The sequence below is a fragment of the Leiobunum rupestre genome, chromosome 5, assembly GCF_980474605.1.
Source record: "Leiobunum rupestre chromosome 5, qqLeiRupe1.1.hap1, whole genome shotgun sequence".
NCBI lineage: Eukaryota > Metazoa > Arthropoda > Arachnida > Opiliones > Sclerosomatidae > Leiobunum > Leiobunum rupestre.
In genome coordinates, this window is record NC_143388.1 from 57,971,977 (window position 1) to 57,987,823 (window position 15,847).

The following is a 15,847-nucleotide window of genomic DNA, read 5'->3' on the forward strand; positions in this document are numbered from 1 at the left end:
TTTCCCCATAGTCAATCCACCCCATTACCACCCCTCCCCCTTTTTCCCATGCGAGAATTATCGTGGTACCCCTTTTCCCCACTAAGGCACCCCTTCCCCCTTTCCCCCACTAAGACACCCCTCCCCTTTTTTCCATGCGAGAATTACCGTGGTACCATTTTCCCCACTAAGGCACCCATTCCCCCTTTTACCATGCGAAAATTACCGTGTTACCCTTTTTCCCCACTTAGGCACCCCTTCCCCCTTTTCCCATGCGAGAATTACCGTGGTACCCTTTTCCCCACTAAGGCACCCCTTCCCCCTTTTCCCCACTAAGACACCCCTCCCCTTTTTTCCATGCGAGAATTACCATGGTACCCTTTTCCCCACTAATGCACCCCTTTTTCCCATGCGAGAATTACCGTGGTACCCCCTTTTCCCCACTAAGGCACCCCTTCCATTTTTTCCCATGCGAGAATTACCTTGGTACCATTTTCCCCACTAAGGCACCCATTCCCCCTTTTCCCATGCGAAAATTACCGTGGTACTCTTTTTCCCCAACAAAATTACTCAAAAACACTTATCCCAAACCCCACCCAGTAAAGCGAGAAGTACCGCAGTCTCGGTTTCCCTCTGTTTCGCGGGTCGCTTTTTTAGATATGTGATACGAAAAGCGAACGGGATATGGTTGTCCGCAAATCCCCAGTCCGATCCGCAGACCGCACCGTCAGCGGCGCCTCGCTTTTCAGGGGCGAGGGAGAAAAAGGCCTTAGAGTTTCATTATATAGACTTTTTTTTGCGATGAAGTAATGGTTTAATATAGTTCAAAGAAAAAATCAACATTTGAATACAAGTTAATGAAATTGTACAGCTATAAAGCCGTTATATAAAGTTTTAATTAACCTATAATATTACTAACCTTTATTTATTTTCTTTTGTTGAACTTTAGTAATTTTTTTTGCTTTTAATTTAAAATATGAATGATCTTTCAAAATGAAATCCATGACTGCCCTATTCAAATTTCCTAATGGTTTATTTTCATACATTCCAATCATAGGCGGCGCGTAGGGTTTGAATTCTTTAACCTCGACTTTCCCCCCTTTTTTTCCCCGCCTCGAACTGGCACTACGCTGTTGGATTTAGCGCCTTCTTTCCTTTCACCTCCTCTACTATTCCTCCATGATAGAAGTGATTGTCGACTATTTTTTTAGTTATTACTTAATGCTCTTTCTATAAAATAATAGTGAGAGCGCATGGTGATAAATTGTTCGAAATTGGTATACAGCTCTGAAAATTAATATACACGTGCCTTGAACTATACTCTCGACTACCTAAATTTTATTTTTGAAAAAAAAACCGACTGGAAAAACTTTTATAAGCAAAAAACGCCCTTGTTGCCGAGGCTGCGTGCATCTTAGTTTAATTGTGTTTTGAAATATATTGTTCTACGTTACACCGTACCTCCGCAACTTTAGGAATAAAAAATTGTAAATCGCGTGTAGCTCGCGTGGTAAAGGTGGTAAAGTTATGAATTTTTTTATGGTAATACGTGTCACAGTACTTCTTCAAACCTGATATGGAACCACATCGAGGTATTTTTTTTACTTGACGTTTTTTACCATTTTTCATTTTTCTCCATAGGAAAAAATGGTAAATCGCGTGTATCTCGGGTGGTAAAGGTGGAAAAGTTATGAAATTTTTTATGGTGATACGTGTCATAGTACTACTTAAAACCTGATATGCCATTTTTCCCTATGGAGGAAAACGAAAAATCGTTAAAAACGTCAAGTAAAAAAAATATCTCGATGTGGTTCCATATCAGGTTTTAAGTAGTACTGTGACACGTATTACCATAAAAAAATTCAAAACTTTTCCACCTTTACCACCCGAGATACACGTGATTTACCATTTTTTATTCCTAAAAATGTGGAGATACGGTGCAACTTAGAAATTAGCATTTTAAAAACACAATTTAACTAAGATATGCGTGTACTCGGCAACAAGGGCGTTTTAGGTAGTCGAGAGTATAGTTCAAGGCACGTGTATATCAATTTTCAGAGCTGTATACCAATTTCGAACAATTCGGGTATATTTTGTAACCATGCGCTCTCACTATAATATATAAGAATACATGTATAACAAGTGTTATTTATTGGAGCGCGCGCTTCCTAATATTTCCGTGTAGAGGGTCTCGCGCGTTTTTGCGCGAGCTCAACAAAAACAAAAATATGAGCACGCTCTCTAACTTCAACTGCACGATGAATCTAACGTAATCACGTGACCTCTCGTATTTTACATAAAGAGCTATTATTTAACCATGGATTGATTTAACATGGGCATATGCCAGACCTCTACTAATTCGTAGCTTGTTCGGGGGTGTGGCCAGTGTTCATTGCCGTGGTAACGCGTTTAGTTCGGCCATGACACTTACGACGCCCATGGTAGGCATGTGCTTATTTCGTAGGATCGTGTGGTGTTTTGCCTAGTGATCTGTTACTTGAAATAATGTCATGGCGGCCGTTTCAAGGCGGCGCTTAGCTACGACGTACGTCTACGACGCTACGAGCAAGCACCCGTATTGGGACCCTAGGCTTTTGGCAGCATCAATTTATTTATACGTTGGGAGAATGGCTATGTAGAGAATATACGCGGACAACGTGGTTCAATTTCACCACCGCGGCACCGAAAGAGGGGAGGCTCGTTGGTTGTCTGTACGATAATGGCGGCGCCCAGTAAACGTTTCTAAAAAGAGTGTATAGTACGAATCCGGACTCATCGTTTACTCAACGGTGAGTCCGTTTAGCGTTATTGTACCCAAAACTTTCGGCGGGAAATTCAAATTTCTTAATGTTGCGCTCCTTTCGTAAGAAAGGAATCGATTCCTAAGGGGGGGGGTTGAACCCCCTAAACCCCCCCTTATATACGTCCTTGAAACAGTGACTTGCAGGTCCTGGTTCTCGGAAATATTTCTTCTTGGTGCTTTCCTTTAAGCGCCTACTCTGAGTTTGGAACATTTTTTCGAAAGGTGGCGCTAGTGGTCGACATTTACGTTGAGAAAACTCGTTTTGGAGAGGAAGAAAATAAATGATTTTGCTACAATAGAATTAAAGTTTCCTTTTATTTTTCGAATTTTACAAAACGTATTCCAGTCTTGACAATAATTTCATCCATTCTCCCGGTTTTACAATTTTGGGTTTTAATCGATTCAATTTGTTTATTACATAATAATCCGTTATCTCTTCTGATTGTGGAGTTTTTAGCCTCTTTGATATTTTTAATTTTTGAAAGGCGAAAATATGAAACTTTTTTTTTTTATATATACTATCAACTTTAGGATTTTAACAACTACCGTTAAACAGATAATTCTGTCATTCCAAAACAACAACGTAATAGGCATTTCCTATTTATTTAACTTAAATTCTTTTAAATTTTGGTTAAAAATCACAACCAGGGATTTTTTTATTAGAATTAATTTATATTTTACACCTAAGTACTTAAAGTAACGGATGAGTTTGACTGGTGCAAAAGTGTCGTATGTAGAGTTACGGGGTATTGTTAAATTATATTTAATGAGTGGTTGTTTAATTTTCGAAACTTCTCTTATATACGGTAAACTCAATCACAACTTCACGCCAAAAGTAATCGAATACTTTTTTTTGGGGGGAAGGGGTTTGCTACTACCGTAGAACAATATTACATTATACGTCATTTGTGGTATAATTATTATTTGTTAATGTACAGCTTGACAGTTAACTCTTTTTTTAAAGTTTATATATTTACAGACATTGCTCTCTGATTTGTATGATATATTATCTTTTTGTTTTTACATTCCACTAATGGAATTTAACTAAAAGATACATTTAGCTGTTTTTCCCGAAGGTTTAAAGATTTTATAAGTGTGTGCATTTAAGTTGATGGTCGATAGATTTAATTGGGTTTGATTTCCCTATATTAGACAGGTTAAGACCGCCTTAGTAAACGCGTAGACGTAGCTGTATCGCTTACTGTCTACACTCGTCTCCTACTCGTTCTCCCTACACGTTTTCTAGCGCGCCCTTAACCTCTCTTATAAAAACCGTTGGTCGATTTATGGTTTATACCGATTATCCCTGTTAACGGGTTACCGTTATTACCATTTTACCGATATCACCTTTTACCGATAATTCCATTTTACCGATATTTTGAACGATACATTCTTTTACCGATAATTCCATTTTACCGATATTTTGAACGGTACATTCTTTTACCGATAATTCCATTTTACCGATATTTTGAACGATAAATTCTTTTACCGATAGTAACAACCGATATTCCTCTTTGACGATGGTTCAACTGATATCGCTTTTATCGATAATTCAACCGATATTACCTTTTTACCGAAAATCCAAACGATATTTGCTTTTTTACCGTAAGTTCAACAGATATACATTTTTACCGATGGTCCAACTGATTTTACCTTTTTACTAATAACCCAACCGATATTGACGGTTTTACCGATAGCCCAATCAATATTTTCTTTATAACGATAATACAGCCGATATCACCTTTTACCGATATTCAACCGATAATTATTTAGTACAGATAATTCAGCGAATATCGCTTATTTTACCTATATTTCATCGGATATCGTCTTTTTATCGATCATTTTCCTAATATAATTTTTTACTAACTTTTAATTGAAAGCGTGCATTATTTACATTTTTACTATAAATTGAAATAATTGAAATCGATAATACTAAAGCAATATTTGATGAAAGCGCGTCTTTGGATTCAGATTTATATTTACGATTTTCTTTGCATATTTATCATTTCTCCCCAATTAAATTTATCGAGCTTATTCTCTATTTAGGGTTTGTCATTTCTTTTCTATATATTGGTGGTTGAAAGTGTGTTATCACCGGATAATTATGTATTTTTAATTTTACGAAAATATATGACAACGCGTATGAAAAGTTTTTTTGCGTTTTTTTTATTCATTTTCCCAAAGGCCTTATTTTAGTGAAAACAGATCTAGATCTTGGTACGTTTCAATATTGAACTTAATAACTATAATTTAAACCATATTCTGTGCAAGGTAATGCCTTTCTCTCCCAATATAGCCAATTTATATCATCTATAAATCGCAACCAAAAAACACGATTTAAAATTAGCTAGCGCCATCTTGCGACGCTTTTTAAAAAGCGTCAATTTAATTAGATATTTTTTTTAATAAGAAAAGAATACATTTTAAAGAACAGCCACCGATTAGGTGGCGCCACTACGTACTATTGGGGTTAAGCTATTTCCACCAATGAGAAAGCGGGTGAAAGGTTACGCTTTATTGTTGCCCAATAGAAAAGAAGGCGAAAGGGCAATAACCTTTCATCCACTTTCCCATTGGTGGAAATTGCTTAACTCCACTAGTACTTGTTAGTGGTGCCATCTCACCGGTGGCTGCTCTTAAAAATTTCCCACATTAGATGGCGTTGGCCAATTTCAAATCGTCTAATGGCTAAAAATGAAGCTTATATTTACAGCTTTTATTTTTTATGTAGTCGTTAATTTTTGCATTTCTTTTTGTTTTAAACTATCAAATCTTGTTTGACAAAGCGTTTGCTGTTAATCTATTTATTAATTTATTCATTCTATTCGGGCCATACTTTTTAACGTTATTTAAACGAACTTTAATATCAATTAAATATTATCGAGATTTAAGCCTAAGTTGATGTTTGTCTCAAGCCATTTACAGGGCGTTTTTGACACAAAGTATAATGGGAAGTTTTAGCATTTACAACACCTATTAGTTTCGATACAGCTTTATAACTTTCATCCACTGAATGTAGGGAAAATAAAAGTGATTTCTTAAGCTGGCTTGACTTAAAACCGATAATTGCGAAAATTAACGTACCGGAAATTTAAAAAGTACACCGATATATATATTATTTTTGATAAAATGCCCCTTTTTTTGCCTAGATAGCTGCTTTGAAATCGAATATATTATTTTTCCATACACTACCGGTCAGGCGCGCTCCCGAATCGTCCTTATTTATAGCGGGTTCCTACGTATTTTCTTATATAATTTTTCATAAACCGAACATCTTAAAATATTGTGTCCCTTGTTTTGGAAATAGTTATGGTTTTTTTTTAGTCGCGCAGTTTGTGCCACTCAGCGATTTGCCTCCTGGGGGCCCCGCAAACCTCGAGCCAGTGCTGCTGCGGGGCCCCGACCGACTTGGGCCCCAATTCCAACCTGCCTATGACTTCGTTTTTGGTGACTCTGTCCCAGTCCAAGACGAGGAATTCTAAGCTAAGGTTGCTGAGGCCCTCGTTGTAGGGCACGTCGAAGACGAACGACTCGTTGAAGACTGGGTTGATAGTCCTCTTCTTGACGTGCGTTTTCTTCTTGGCAATGCGCTGGTTATTGTAGAGCAGATACATCTTGACGTACGGGTCTGGGGATAAAGAAGCCGTTAACGATACGAAGCGTTTGTCATTAGTGGGTTAGTTGATACTGACCACACAAACCAGTTATGTCCATTTTGGGGAGGTTCCTCGCCTTTAGGACGACCACCGTTAGTCTGTTAGCCGCTGGCTGGTGACATAAGGATACCAGTAACTCTCCTCGGCCTTGAGATCTTATCTGTCAGGAGATAACGGTCATAAATGTAAAAGGAAGTCGCGCATAATAAAAAAATCAGCTCTGCTAATACCCAAGACACCACCTTAGGCCCAAGCCAACTAGCGGTTTTTAAAGCCTTTAATTTAAGAGTCCGGGTTAAATTGCGTTGGAGGGTGGTGGCAAGCCCTTCACTCACTACACTCACTATGACCATTAACCTCAACAAGTTTTTATGGAAAGGGAAACCGAAGAACTAGATTGAGGAAGGAACTTGCAAACTCAACCAAGAAGGCGTTATTCCTAAATTTCACCCAGTGACACAAGCTAGAATCGAACCCGGCTCCTCTTGCTGCGCTGTGAAAGTGCTAACCACTCTGCCACCCTAACTAATGACTATATCTATATGGGTACGGAATAGTTATAGTTCTTTACCTTGAGGTTTCGTGGCGATATTTCCTTGTCCAATGATATTTGTTGGTCTTCGAGACCGTCGCATTCGGCGGCCGACATGGGACAGATGACCTCTCCGATGACGTCGTCCCTGGAGTACCTGTCGAAGCTGAGGACGACAAAATGCAGAGTGGTGGCTCGCAGTTGGTTGGGGTTGAGTCCGTAGAAGGTGAAGTCCTCGTCGTAGACCGGGTTTAAAGTTTTACGCAGGACCCTCGTCTTGACCTTGTGCTGTTTCTCGGGCAGGAGCTGCAACTTGACGTACGGGTCAGAGGTGCCCATGTTGACGTCTTTCGCCGGCAAGTTGGTGCAGCGCAGGATGGTGACGAGCAGGGCGTGCTTCTCCGGACTGTACTTCAGACGGAAGTTGAGTTGACCCAACTTTCCGATTTGGTTGTTGATATTGTTGTTCTTGCCCTTCTCTTCCGTCACTTCTTTCTCTTGGGTGTCCTTCTCATCCTCTTTGCAATGAGCCGGACTGCGCTCTTTGTCCTTCTCGTTCTCCACGTAGCATTTTATAGAAGCTGCCCCGCAAAGATTCAAAAACACAAGTTATTATTCAATCTTGCCTTTTTTCTTTACCATATGGGTAAAACCAGAAAAGTATTTTTTATATACTAGGAATGCTACAGGTCCATGGACACAAGGGACGGGGCTTTAACTACGTCAAATGCGTTTTTTAAAATACATTGGCTAACTGCCTTCGCTAAGAAGATGCGCTGCAGCCTGCTGGAACACACTCACTCAGCAAATTAATTTAAGAAACTCCGATTGGTTCTCTTGAAGAAATCGTCACGTGGCTCACGAAACTGATTTAGTTCCTTGTAAAATCATGTATTTAAATGGTTATAAAAGAGTGCAGAAGGCAAGTGAACTTCTATTCGAGACAAGGCTTAATGTCGACTGGCGCCAAGCGTCACTTAGCGCGTCTCGACTGAAATCTCCGTTGTAATTTGTAAACCACGCCCGTTTCTATGAGAATCATCAGGAACACTATTGTCTTCTTTAGAAATTCCAAGTATATACAAATACAGTTTTCTGGTAAAGCTTTCTAAATTATGCCATAATTTACTAATTTCCAATAAGGTATCACTGGAATAGTTTTGTATCATGCAAACACTTTCGGACGAGCGTATAGTTAAGAAACTTACCGTAACTGATGCCCATAATGCTATTTTAATAATCAACTATAATCAGCTAGGCTAATACCCCAAGGCACCACTTTAGGCCTAAGACATAAACGACTTTTAAAGACATTAATTCAGGTGGTCGGGTTAGAATGCGTAGAAAGGTAGTGGCAAGCCCTTGATGCCACGCGAGCCAACAGTTCCCTACACTTACTATTACCATTAACCTCTACAAATTTTAGTGTGTTATTCAGTAGCTTTAAGCCTAAGAGTGCAATCAATGAATGTTTCTGAAAAACCAATTGCTAACTGGGTGCGTACGGAAACGGGCCGTTCCTACTTGGCCTGAGGGTAGAATGCATGCTTCATTTTAGCATAATTCTCTAATTATGTTCTATAGGTGTCTCAGTTAGTCGAAATAACTACAAAATGTGAAATGACGTCAAATAGATAAGCGCCTCTAGCGAGACCACTTAATAACAAATTATCACTCGTTCCATTTCCTACGGTGGGTTCCTGGGACCCAATATCAAAGATGACGGAACTCTGAAAGGTCTTTTTGTTTCGAACGCGAATTCAATTTCCGTGTCGCGTTGGGGGCATTGCTCTACCCGTGAGGAAAAGTCAAGCAAATCTAAAAACGCAATTTTTGAGGAAAACTATGTTTTGGTTTTATCAGTGGCGGCTTAAGAAGGCTGGGTCCCCGGGGCGGCGGCAGTGTTTTGTGACACCCCCAGGACCGTGCAGAAGTTTTCACGGGTCCGTCTTCTTCAAGTTTAATCGTTCTGGTTTGCACCCCCCCCCCCTCGAGCTTCTCCGGTGGCACCCCCTACTGCCCTGGTACCGGGGCGGACCGCCCCCCCCTTAGGCCGCCACTGGGTTTTATATCTAGCATAATTGCAATTCAATAATAATATTTCAAATTTACTTAAAGGTAGGTTAAGGCAACACAAAAATATTAAGTAATATAAAATACTAATCAGCTAGGCTAATACCCAAGGCACCACCCTAGGCCTAAGTCATCAAGCGACTTTTGAAGCCTTTTAATTCAGGTGGCCGGGTTACACTGCGTAGGAGGGTGGTGGCAAGCCCTGCATGCCACGTGATCGAGCCAACAGCTCCCTACACTAACTATTACCGTTAACCTCAACAAGTTTTTATGGAAGGGGAAACCGAAGAGCTCGGGGGAAAACCCCTTAAACCAGTGGGGAGAGAACTTGCAAACTCAACGCAGAAGGAGTTGTTCCGAGTTTTCACCCAGTGCCACAAGCTGGGATCGAACCCGGCTCCTCTTGAAACAACCAATTACAAACGCTTCTTATTTCGAATTTCTTTCGAAAGTCAGGTATCTCGACTTGATTGACTTTTGGTCGCAGTAAGTGATTGCTTTGTTAGTTGTTCGGCTTCTTCGGACCGCGTCATTAGAAGCGTGTCTTTCCCCGTATTACGGTTTCGGCATTTTCCCAAAATAAGTCCCAATCCGAATGACCCCTTCATTCGGAGAATCTCCGCTGGAGTACATGATTCCAGCTTTATTAATCATTTTGTCGGAACGAAACCAGCAAAAGTAACAAAAATAGGTTCTGTCGTATTGGCTTTTCCATTTAGGCGGCCGAAACAATTGAGTCGGGCCAGCGCGTCATTTGGACGACGAGACCCCTGGCGCTTCTGTTATCGCCGCTAGCTTTTGTTTCTATGACGACAAATGTGATAAAGCGAAATGAGAGGGCAAATAAAAAGGAAAGGGGTAATTCCGGGTCCCCGCCGAGTTAGGCCTAGTCGCTTCGACGCAACGCCGTTCGTTAGGCCTTGGCCGCCTGTTTACGTCGCGGGCTAGGAAAATCAATAAGCGCGGGAGGTCGGTTCATTTACCTTTTTGCAACTTGATTTCTTTGGCTTGTCGCTTGTTTTCGGTGTCTTCGAGGGAGGTGTTTTTAACCCCATCTTGCGGAGACGGTGGCGATCTAAGTTGAGTGCCTCCGGGGCCAGTGGGGCTGGGGGTCTTTTTGAGGACCGGTCCGGCGGGCCCGCTGCTAGGACTTCGTACGGCCGTGGTGGTTTTTCTCAAGGGCAGAGTCGTGTCGTTGGCCGCCGCTGCTTTCTTTTTGCGTTGCAACGAAGAGGAGACCAGCGTCGAGCGCCATTTTCCGTTTTGCTCGGTGAAGAGGCGTCGCCTGTAGCAGACGCAACTGACTGCGGCTAGAGTGGCCACGAACAAGGCGCTGCCCACGCACAGCCCTACCAGCGTAGGAGTCGCTACTGTTGACAAAGAAAAGACAAAATATAAATTGTATGATTTATTTAATATATCACGCTGACAGGTCTCTGGTGGCCTGACGATTTGTTGGTAATAAAAATAAATGTAATGAAAGAAATATACCCCAGTTACTTTTCTTGCGTAACGTTCTACCGACTCATTTCCGCCCCAACCCCTTATGTCGTGCGACGGACAGACGGACAGACACAAGTGTGACGCCGCTGACTCGCTGGCCTGCGGTATTGGGAAATTCAAGTGGGTTTCAATCTGTGTCGTGCGAGTGGGTTATTACGTCTATTGCGTCATTTATGTACTCTTTGAAAAATACTTTCCCATATAGGCTTCGAGTGGGGGAAAATTGGGGTTTTTATCGTTCAGGCTGAAACTACTAGCTGTTGTACAGATATAAAATTTATTGAGCAGACAGCAATTCAATATAAAGGCTGCTACTAAAATTGTAAAATAATCCTACATTTCTAATTGTGTTACCGTTTGGTACGATTGCTTAAAGGTGATGTAAATGGTTGTTGAACGCCAAAAAGCTCAAAACCAGAGATCTATATAGCTACGCTACAGGAGATATGAAACACTACCCTAGAGCAATGGTAAAATCACGTGTAGTGTTCAAGCCCCCTTTTGTTTCCCTTTGATAGGCCAGCACCTCAGTGGCAGCTAGGAGCAACAAACACAGCCCCCCACGCAAGGAGAACGCAACCCGTCAAAAGTCGTGCAATTTCTTGCGTACATATTTCATTGGTTAGACGCTTCAGCGCCTGCTGCCGTCGGAAGGGGAAAATTCTGAAATTGTCGTCCCCCTTTACGTAAAACGTTCAGCGTAAAGTTTCATCCAATGAAAGTTGTACACAACACTGCGTTAGTGTGTTTAAAGGCTAGCTGCGTTCTCCTTGTATTTGGTGCTCCTAGGGGGCAGGGAGTAAAATATTTATTTTCCGAAAATTATCAAGGGTTTCTGGTTAGTTTTACCAAGAATGTATTTATTTATACTCAGGGAGAATGAATATGTCGAGACTATCGACGGACACGTTGAGCCCCTAACCCCGTCACGCTAAGGGGGGGGGGGAGGAAAAAAGTAGGCGGTCTTATTTTTTGCGTCCTCGCTGCAGCGTTAATCGCGTCGAAAAACGTAATTTTTAAGAACCAATGAGATAGCAGTATTATTTGATTTTATTAAAGCGGAGGATCATACCGGGGTCCCCAATGGGTGGAATTGGAGGAACGCTAAAAATAATATCGACATATTCATTCTCCCCGAGTGTAAATAAATACATTCTTGGTTTTACTCCATTCCACGATACTGGTGTACGGCCTCCTGAAAAACTTCCATATCTCCCTTAGCTTAGCTATAAAGGATCTCTGTTCAAAACCCGTTTAAAATGAATCAATAAAAATGGCGGCAAGCAGAAATCTTCTACGTGAGCGTTCAACAACCAAACGTTTATTAAACATATCGGAAAAACCTGCTGGCGGAACCGGTTAATGTAGTACCTGGCACTTAACCAAAAATGAAACAACACATTTCTGGTTGTCATGGCACACTTTACTCTTGACATGACTCAATTTGTGTGATCGTAAACCCTAATCTTTCTAAAACACGTGGTATCCTCCGAGCCCCAGATAACACCTTTGCAGGCCATAAGCACTGTGTTTAATTGTGTCATAGGACTGGATTTAACTTGGCCAAAAACGCCGTGACGCAAAAATTAGGCCTATGGGGCAGGGTTGGCAAGAACCAGCCAGACCGGCATAAGCTGGGAAAACAAGCGAACTAATCTTTTATTCCGAACGAAATATGAATAACAAGAGTTTTTCAATACCGGAATTACGAAACTAAAACTTTCTGATTTGAATAGGCGCTTAAATAAAACATCTTCCTAGAAATTGCCAAGAAGTAATATTTCCGACAGCCAGGACTCATAAGTTTTTATTTATATAGTGCTTGTTGAAATATTAGAAAGCTGGAAACTTTCTCGAACGTAACATCGGTTTTTTGCTAAGCCTTAACATGCCAAAAAAAGTTACCTGGTTAAAAGGAAACCTTGTTGCATACCGTACTGCAAAAGTAATACGTTTAGTTCTAAAGGAATTAGTTTTCATCTTTTTCCGAAAGATAATTTTATACGAAATGAATTAACTCTGCCTCCATTAGAAGCTTGAAAATTGCCCGGTATTATAAAAATATTACATAATTTTAATTATTTATACCATAAGAGGATGATAATAATAATAATATTATCTTCTTATACTTAGTTTTAGTAACATTATATATTTTACCTTAACATTTATTATCGAAAATTAACATTAGTATGTTCTTTATACACGTGAGCCGACGCGTTTCTTATCTGACGCAAAATTCTCATGATGGCAAAAACGCGTCTCCAATTGGCTTAAATATGACTTTTTGGCTAGCCATTCTAACCGTTTAACCAACCGACCGGAAATAGCTCCTTCCCAGATGAATTTGGAGAGGGGAGTAGAAACCGAGTATCTTTTATTGAAGCGTTTATTGTGTGGTAAAAACATCAACACTAGGAGAAATACATATTAGGGCCTGATATACATGTAAGATTGTGTTTACTGTTTTCTATGATACTCATTAACTCCAAACTAGTGTATACGTTATTATGGAGGAATAAAAACAACGTTTTACTGTACACTATAAAAGCTCTTTAATTTTACGAAAGAGGTGCGTTACATCATAAGTTTATAATATTTTATATAAGTGTGACACTTCCTATTCTTCGCATGCAAAAGTTTTACTGAGAGCTATTCACAAGACAGACTGAATTACGGGCTTCGCCACCGTTTTGCCTCGCTAGGGGGATATTTTCTTCTTGTGATGAAGTCACTTTATTACTAGCTCTCAGTAAAATATTCACCGAAGTGACAAACTTATTCAACAATATTATAGACTTATGGTTACATATTTCGGATTACCCTTAAAATCCTTCAGATTACCATGTTATTTTCAATGGAAAAATTTCAAATCATGTTGTCTAAAACGTTTTCGGTTGCCATGGCAAAACGAAAGCCCGTCGCAACTTTTCCCTTGCAGATTTTTTAAGGTACATGGAGGTGTACACTATACCCGAGTTTGAACAAAATCGGTGATTATCACCTCGGGTCGTCTCCTTGTTAGTTCCTCCGTTCCTCACTACGAGGCGTTATTTGTTGGTTTTAGCTTCCTTCCCTCCCCAAGGCATACTTTCCTTTCTCCCCTCCCAACTTGTATTTCGCTCCTAACATTCAATAAGAAATAGGTCCGATTGACACACTTTTGGTAATTATGTCACTTTTGACAGAACGTAAGTGTTTTTGCTCAGCCTTAATATGTCAAAAAAAGCTACCTGGTTAAAAGCATCCTTCTTGTTAAAAGGAAACACTTGTTGCACACAGTACAAGTGAAAGGTTTCCATTATTTCAAAAGGCACTATATAAACAGTAACTTTCAGGTCCTGGCTCAAGAAAACATTACTTCTTGGCAATTTCGTTGAAGATGTTTTATTGAAGCATCTATTGATTTATTCCACCAGGTGTAACAGAAGGTAGGGATAACTGGCGTTAGTTATGTTAACAACAAGTTGGAGCGCTTTTAGCAGATGCTTTTTCGATGTAAAATATACGCCTTTTAAGTTTTAAGCCTCCGAAATGTTTCGGGGTTACACGAAATTCTTAAAAAAATACTTTATAATCATTAATTTCCTATTAATATTTTTCCAAATATTGTTCTTGAGCATTAAACTGTTATGAAATAAAATTTGCCACTTAAGCCTTGGCCATAAAACTAGCCAAGTTTCAAAACGTAGACCATCAAAAGTGTTTCTCTCTGAGACTGACTGGAGACTGCTTAATGTAGTTTGATATTCTTGGTAGAAATGGATACATTCATACTTAATGAAAACGACGTTTAGAAGTTTGATGGCTATGCGCCATTTGAATCAGGGAGTACAGAACGGGAGTCGTTTTGACAGATCTTTTAGGGTTCTCAACCAAGACGCCAGAGAATCGAGGTGGGGTGGGTGGAAAGGTTGGCAAAATACGGGACAAGATACGTCTTGTTGCGCCATCTACCTAATTTTTGTGGCTTTGCTGTTTATGGAGGAAGTGCATGCTGCCGTCTTTCATTAGATAACGTAGATCCTAATTGTAAATATTTAAATTATCTTAAGTTTCTTGAGTGAAGCGTATCATTTTTAATACAACTGAAATCATAGTACTAAATCAATGTAAATATAATTTTGTATCATATTTCAAACCTTAAGCCTTTGCAATGATTGGCTAATATATTTCCCATTTTTGCCTTTAACATGGCCTTTTTAAACACATTCCCTAAAATAGAAAAATAAATTGTATAAAATGATATAAAATAATTATAAGATCTGTTAAAATAATTACAATGTTTTTTCTTTTAACTTTTGAAAGTCGATTTATGTAACAATGGTCCATGCTTATTTTCACCACGTGTGTCAAATTTTAATTTCTCAACAAAAACCGCATGGCCGCTGATAATAGATGGCGTTAAATAGTCTAGGTGTCCCGTATTTTGCAGAGGCGCCGGCTGAAGTGTAGCTCATTGCAGCAGAACCAAAAAACCCCCCTCTTTTCATCTCCCGTTCTGTACTCCCTGTTTGAATTAACGTTGGAACAATGTTGAAATTTTTAAATTTTGTAATCCGACCTGGCATATGCATTCGGAGGAGCAACAGCAAAATTGCCTGAAATATTGAACCAAACTTTCGAGCATTGGTGTCGCACTTTAATAAATTGATAAGCTGCTTTGTTCTCGATTGGACTGACACAGGCTTAAGGAGGATATAAATTAGCGTAAAAGTCTCGCGCATTTTTATTATTTTAGGGAGCTCGCGCGAAATCGCTCGAGCCATTTTGTACTAAAATATCAAGAGGCACGTGGAACTTTTTAACAAGTTGAATAAGACATTAATAGAGTTCATGGTTAGGCTAGCGTCTATTGGAGTGCATGCTGTCATTTACACCAAAATATTTAATTTCAGCAGATGGACTCAGCCCAGAATGGTCTCAAAAGGCTTCACAAGTTCACCTATTTTTCATAAACGCACAATGTCAGTTCAATTAATAGTTTAGTCAATTTTAACTTCAATAGTTTGAGTAATTCACAAAAAAATTACGAAATTTGTGTTTTAGTTCAAAGATCTACAGCAAGAGCACTTTTCGTGAGCGTCCAACACAATCGTAAAGCTTAGTTTCCCCTAGCGCGACTAATAATGTATTTTTGAACGCGTGTAAAAACTTTGAAGTGTTTTTCCCTCGTGTGGAAATCATTCTTGAAGCCATTTCTTCGAAGATAAGTTAGGTTTCATATAATCGGTCATTGTCTGTTGGTCGTAATTGGTCATTGTCTGTTTGTCATAGTTCTTAATTGTTCGTTTGTCATAATTA

General features: G+C 39.7%; 1 protein-coding gene across 2 annotated transcripts in view; it reads right to left on the reverse strand.

Annotated features, from left to right (window-relative positions):
• Positions 1–3,101: 3,101 nt before the first annotated feature.
• Syt4 (Synaptotagmin 4) overlaps positions 3,102–15,847 on the reverse strand; it is a 44,526-nt gene continuing 31,780 nt past the window's right edge. For both annotated transcript variants that reach the window (XM_090175210.1, XM_090175209.1), the window contains exons 2-5: positions 10,027–10,413; positions 7,010–7,551; positions 6,475–6,598; positions 3,102–6,410 (exon numbers count right to left, since the gene is read on the reverse strand). In XM_090175210.1, the coding sequence (XP_090031336.1) occupies positions 6,103–6,410; positions 6,475–6,598; positions 7,010–7,551; positions 10,027–10,413 (1,361 nt within the window). In that variant the 3' untranslated portion in view covers positions 3,102–6,102. The remainder of the gene's footprint in view (positions 6,411–6,474; positions 6,599–7,009; positions 7,552–10,026; positions 10,414–15,847) is intronic.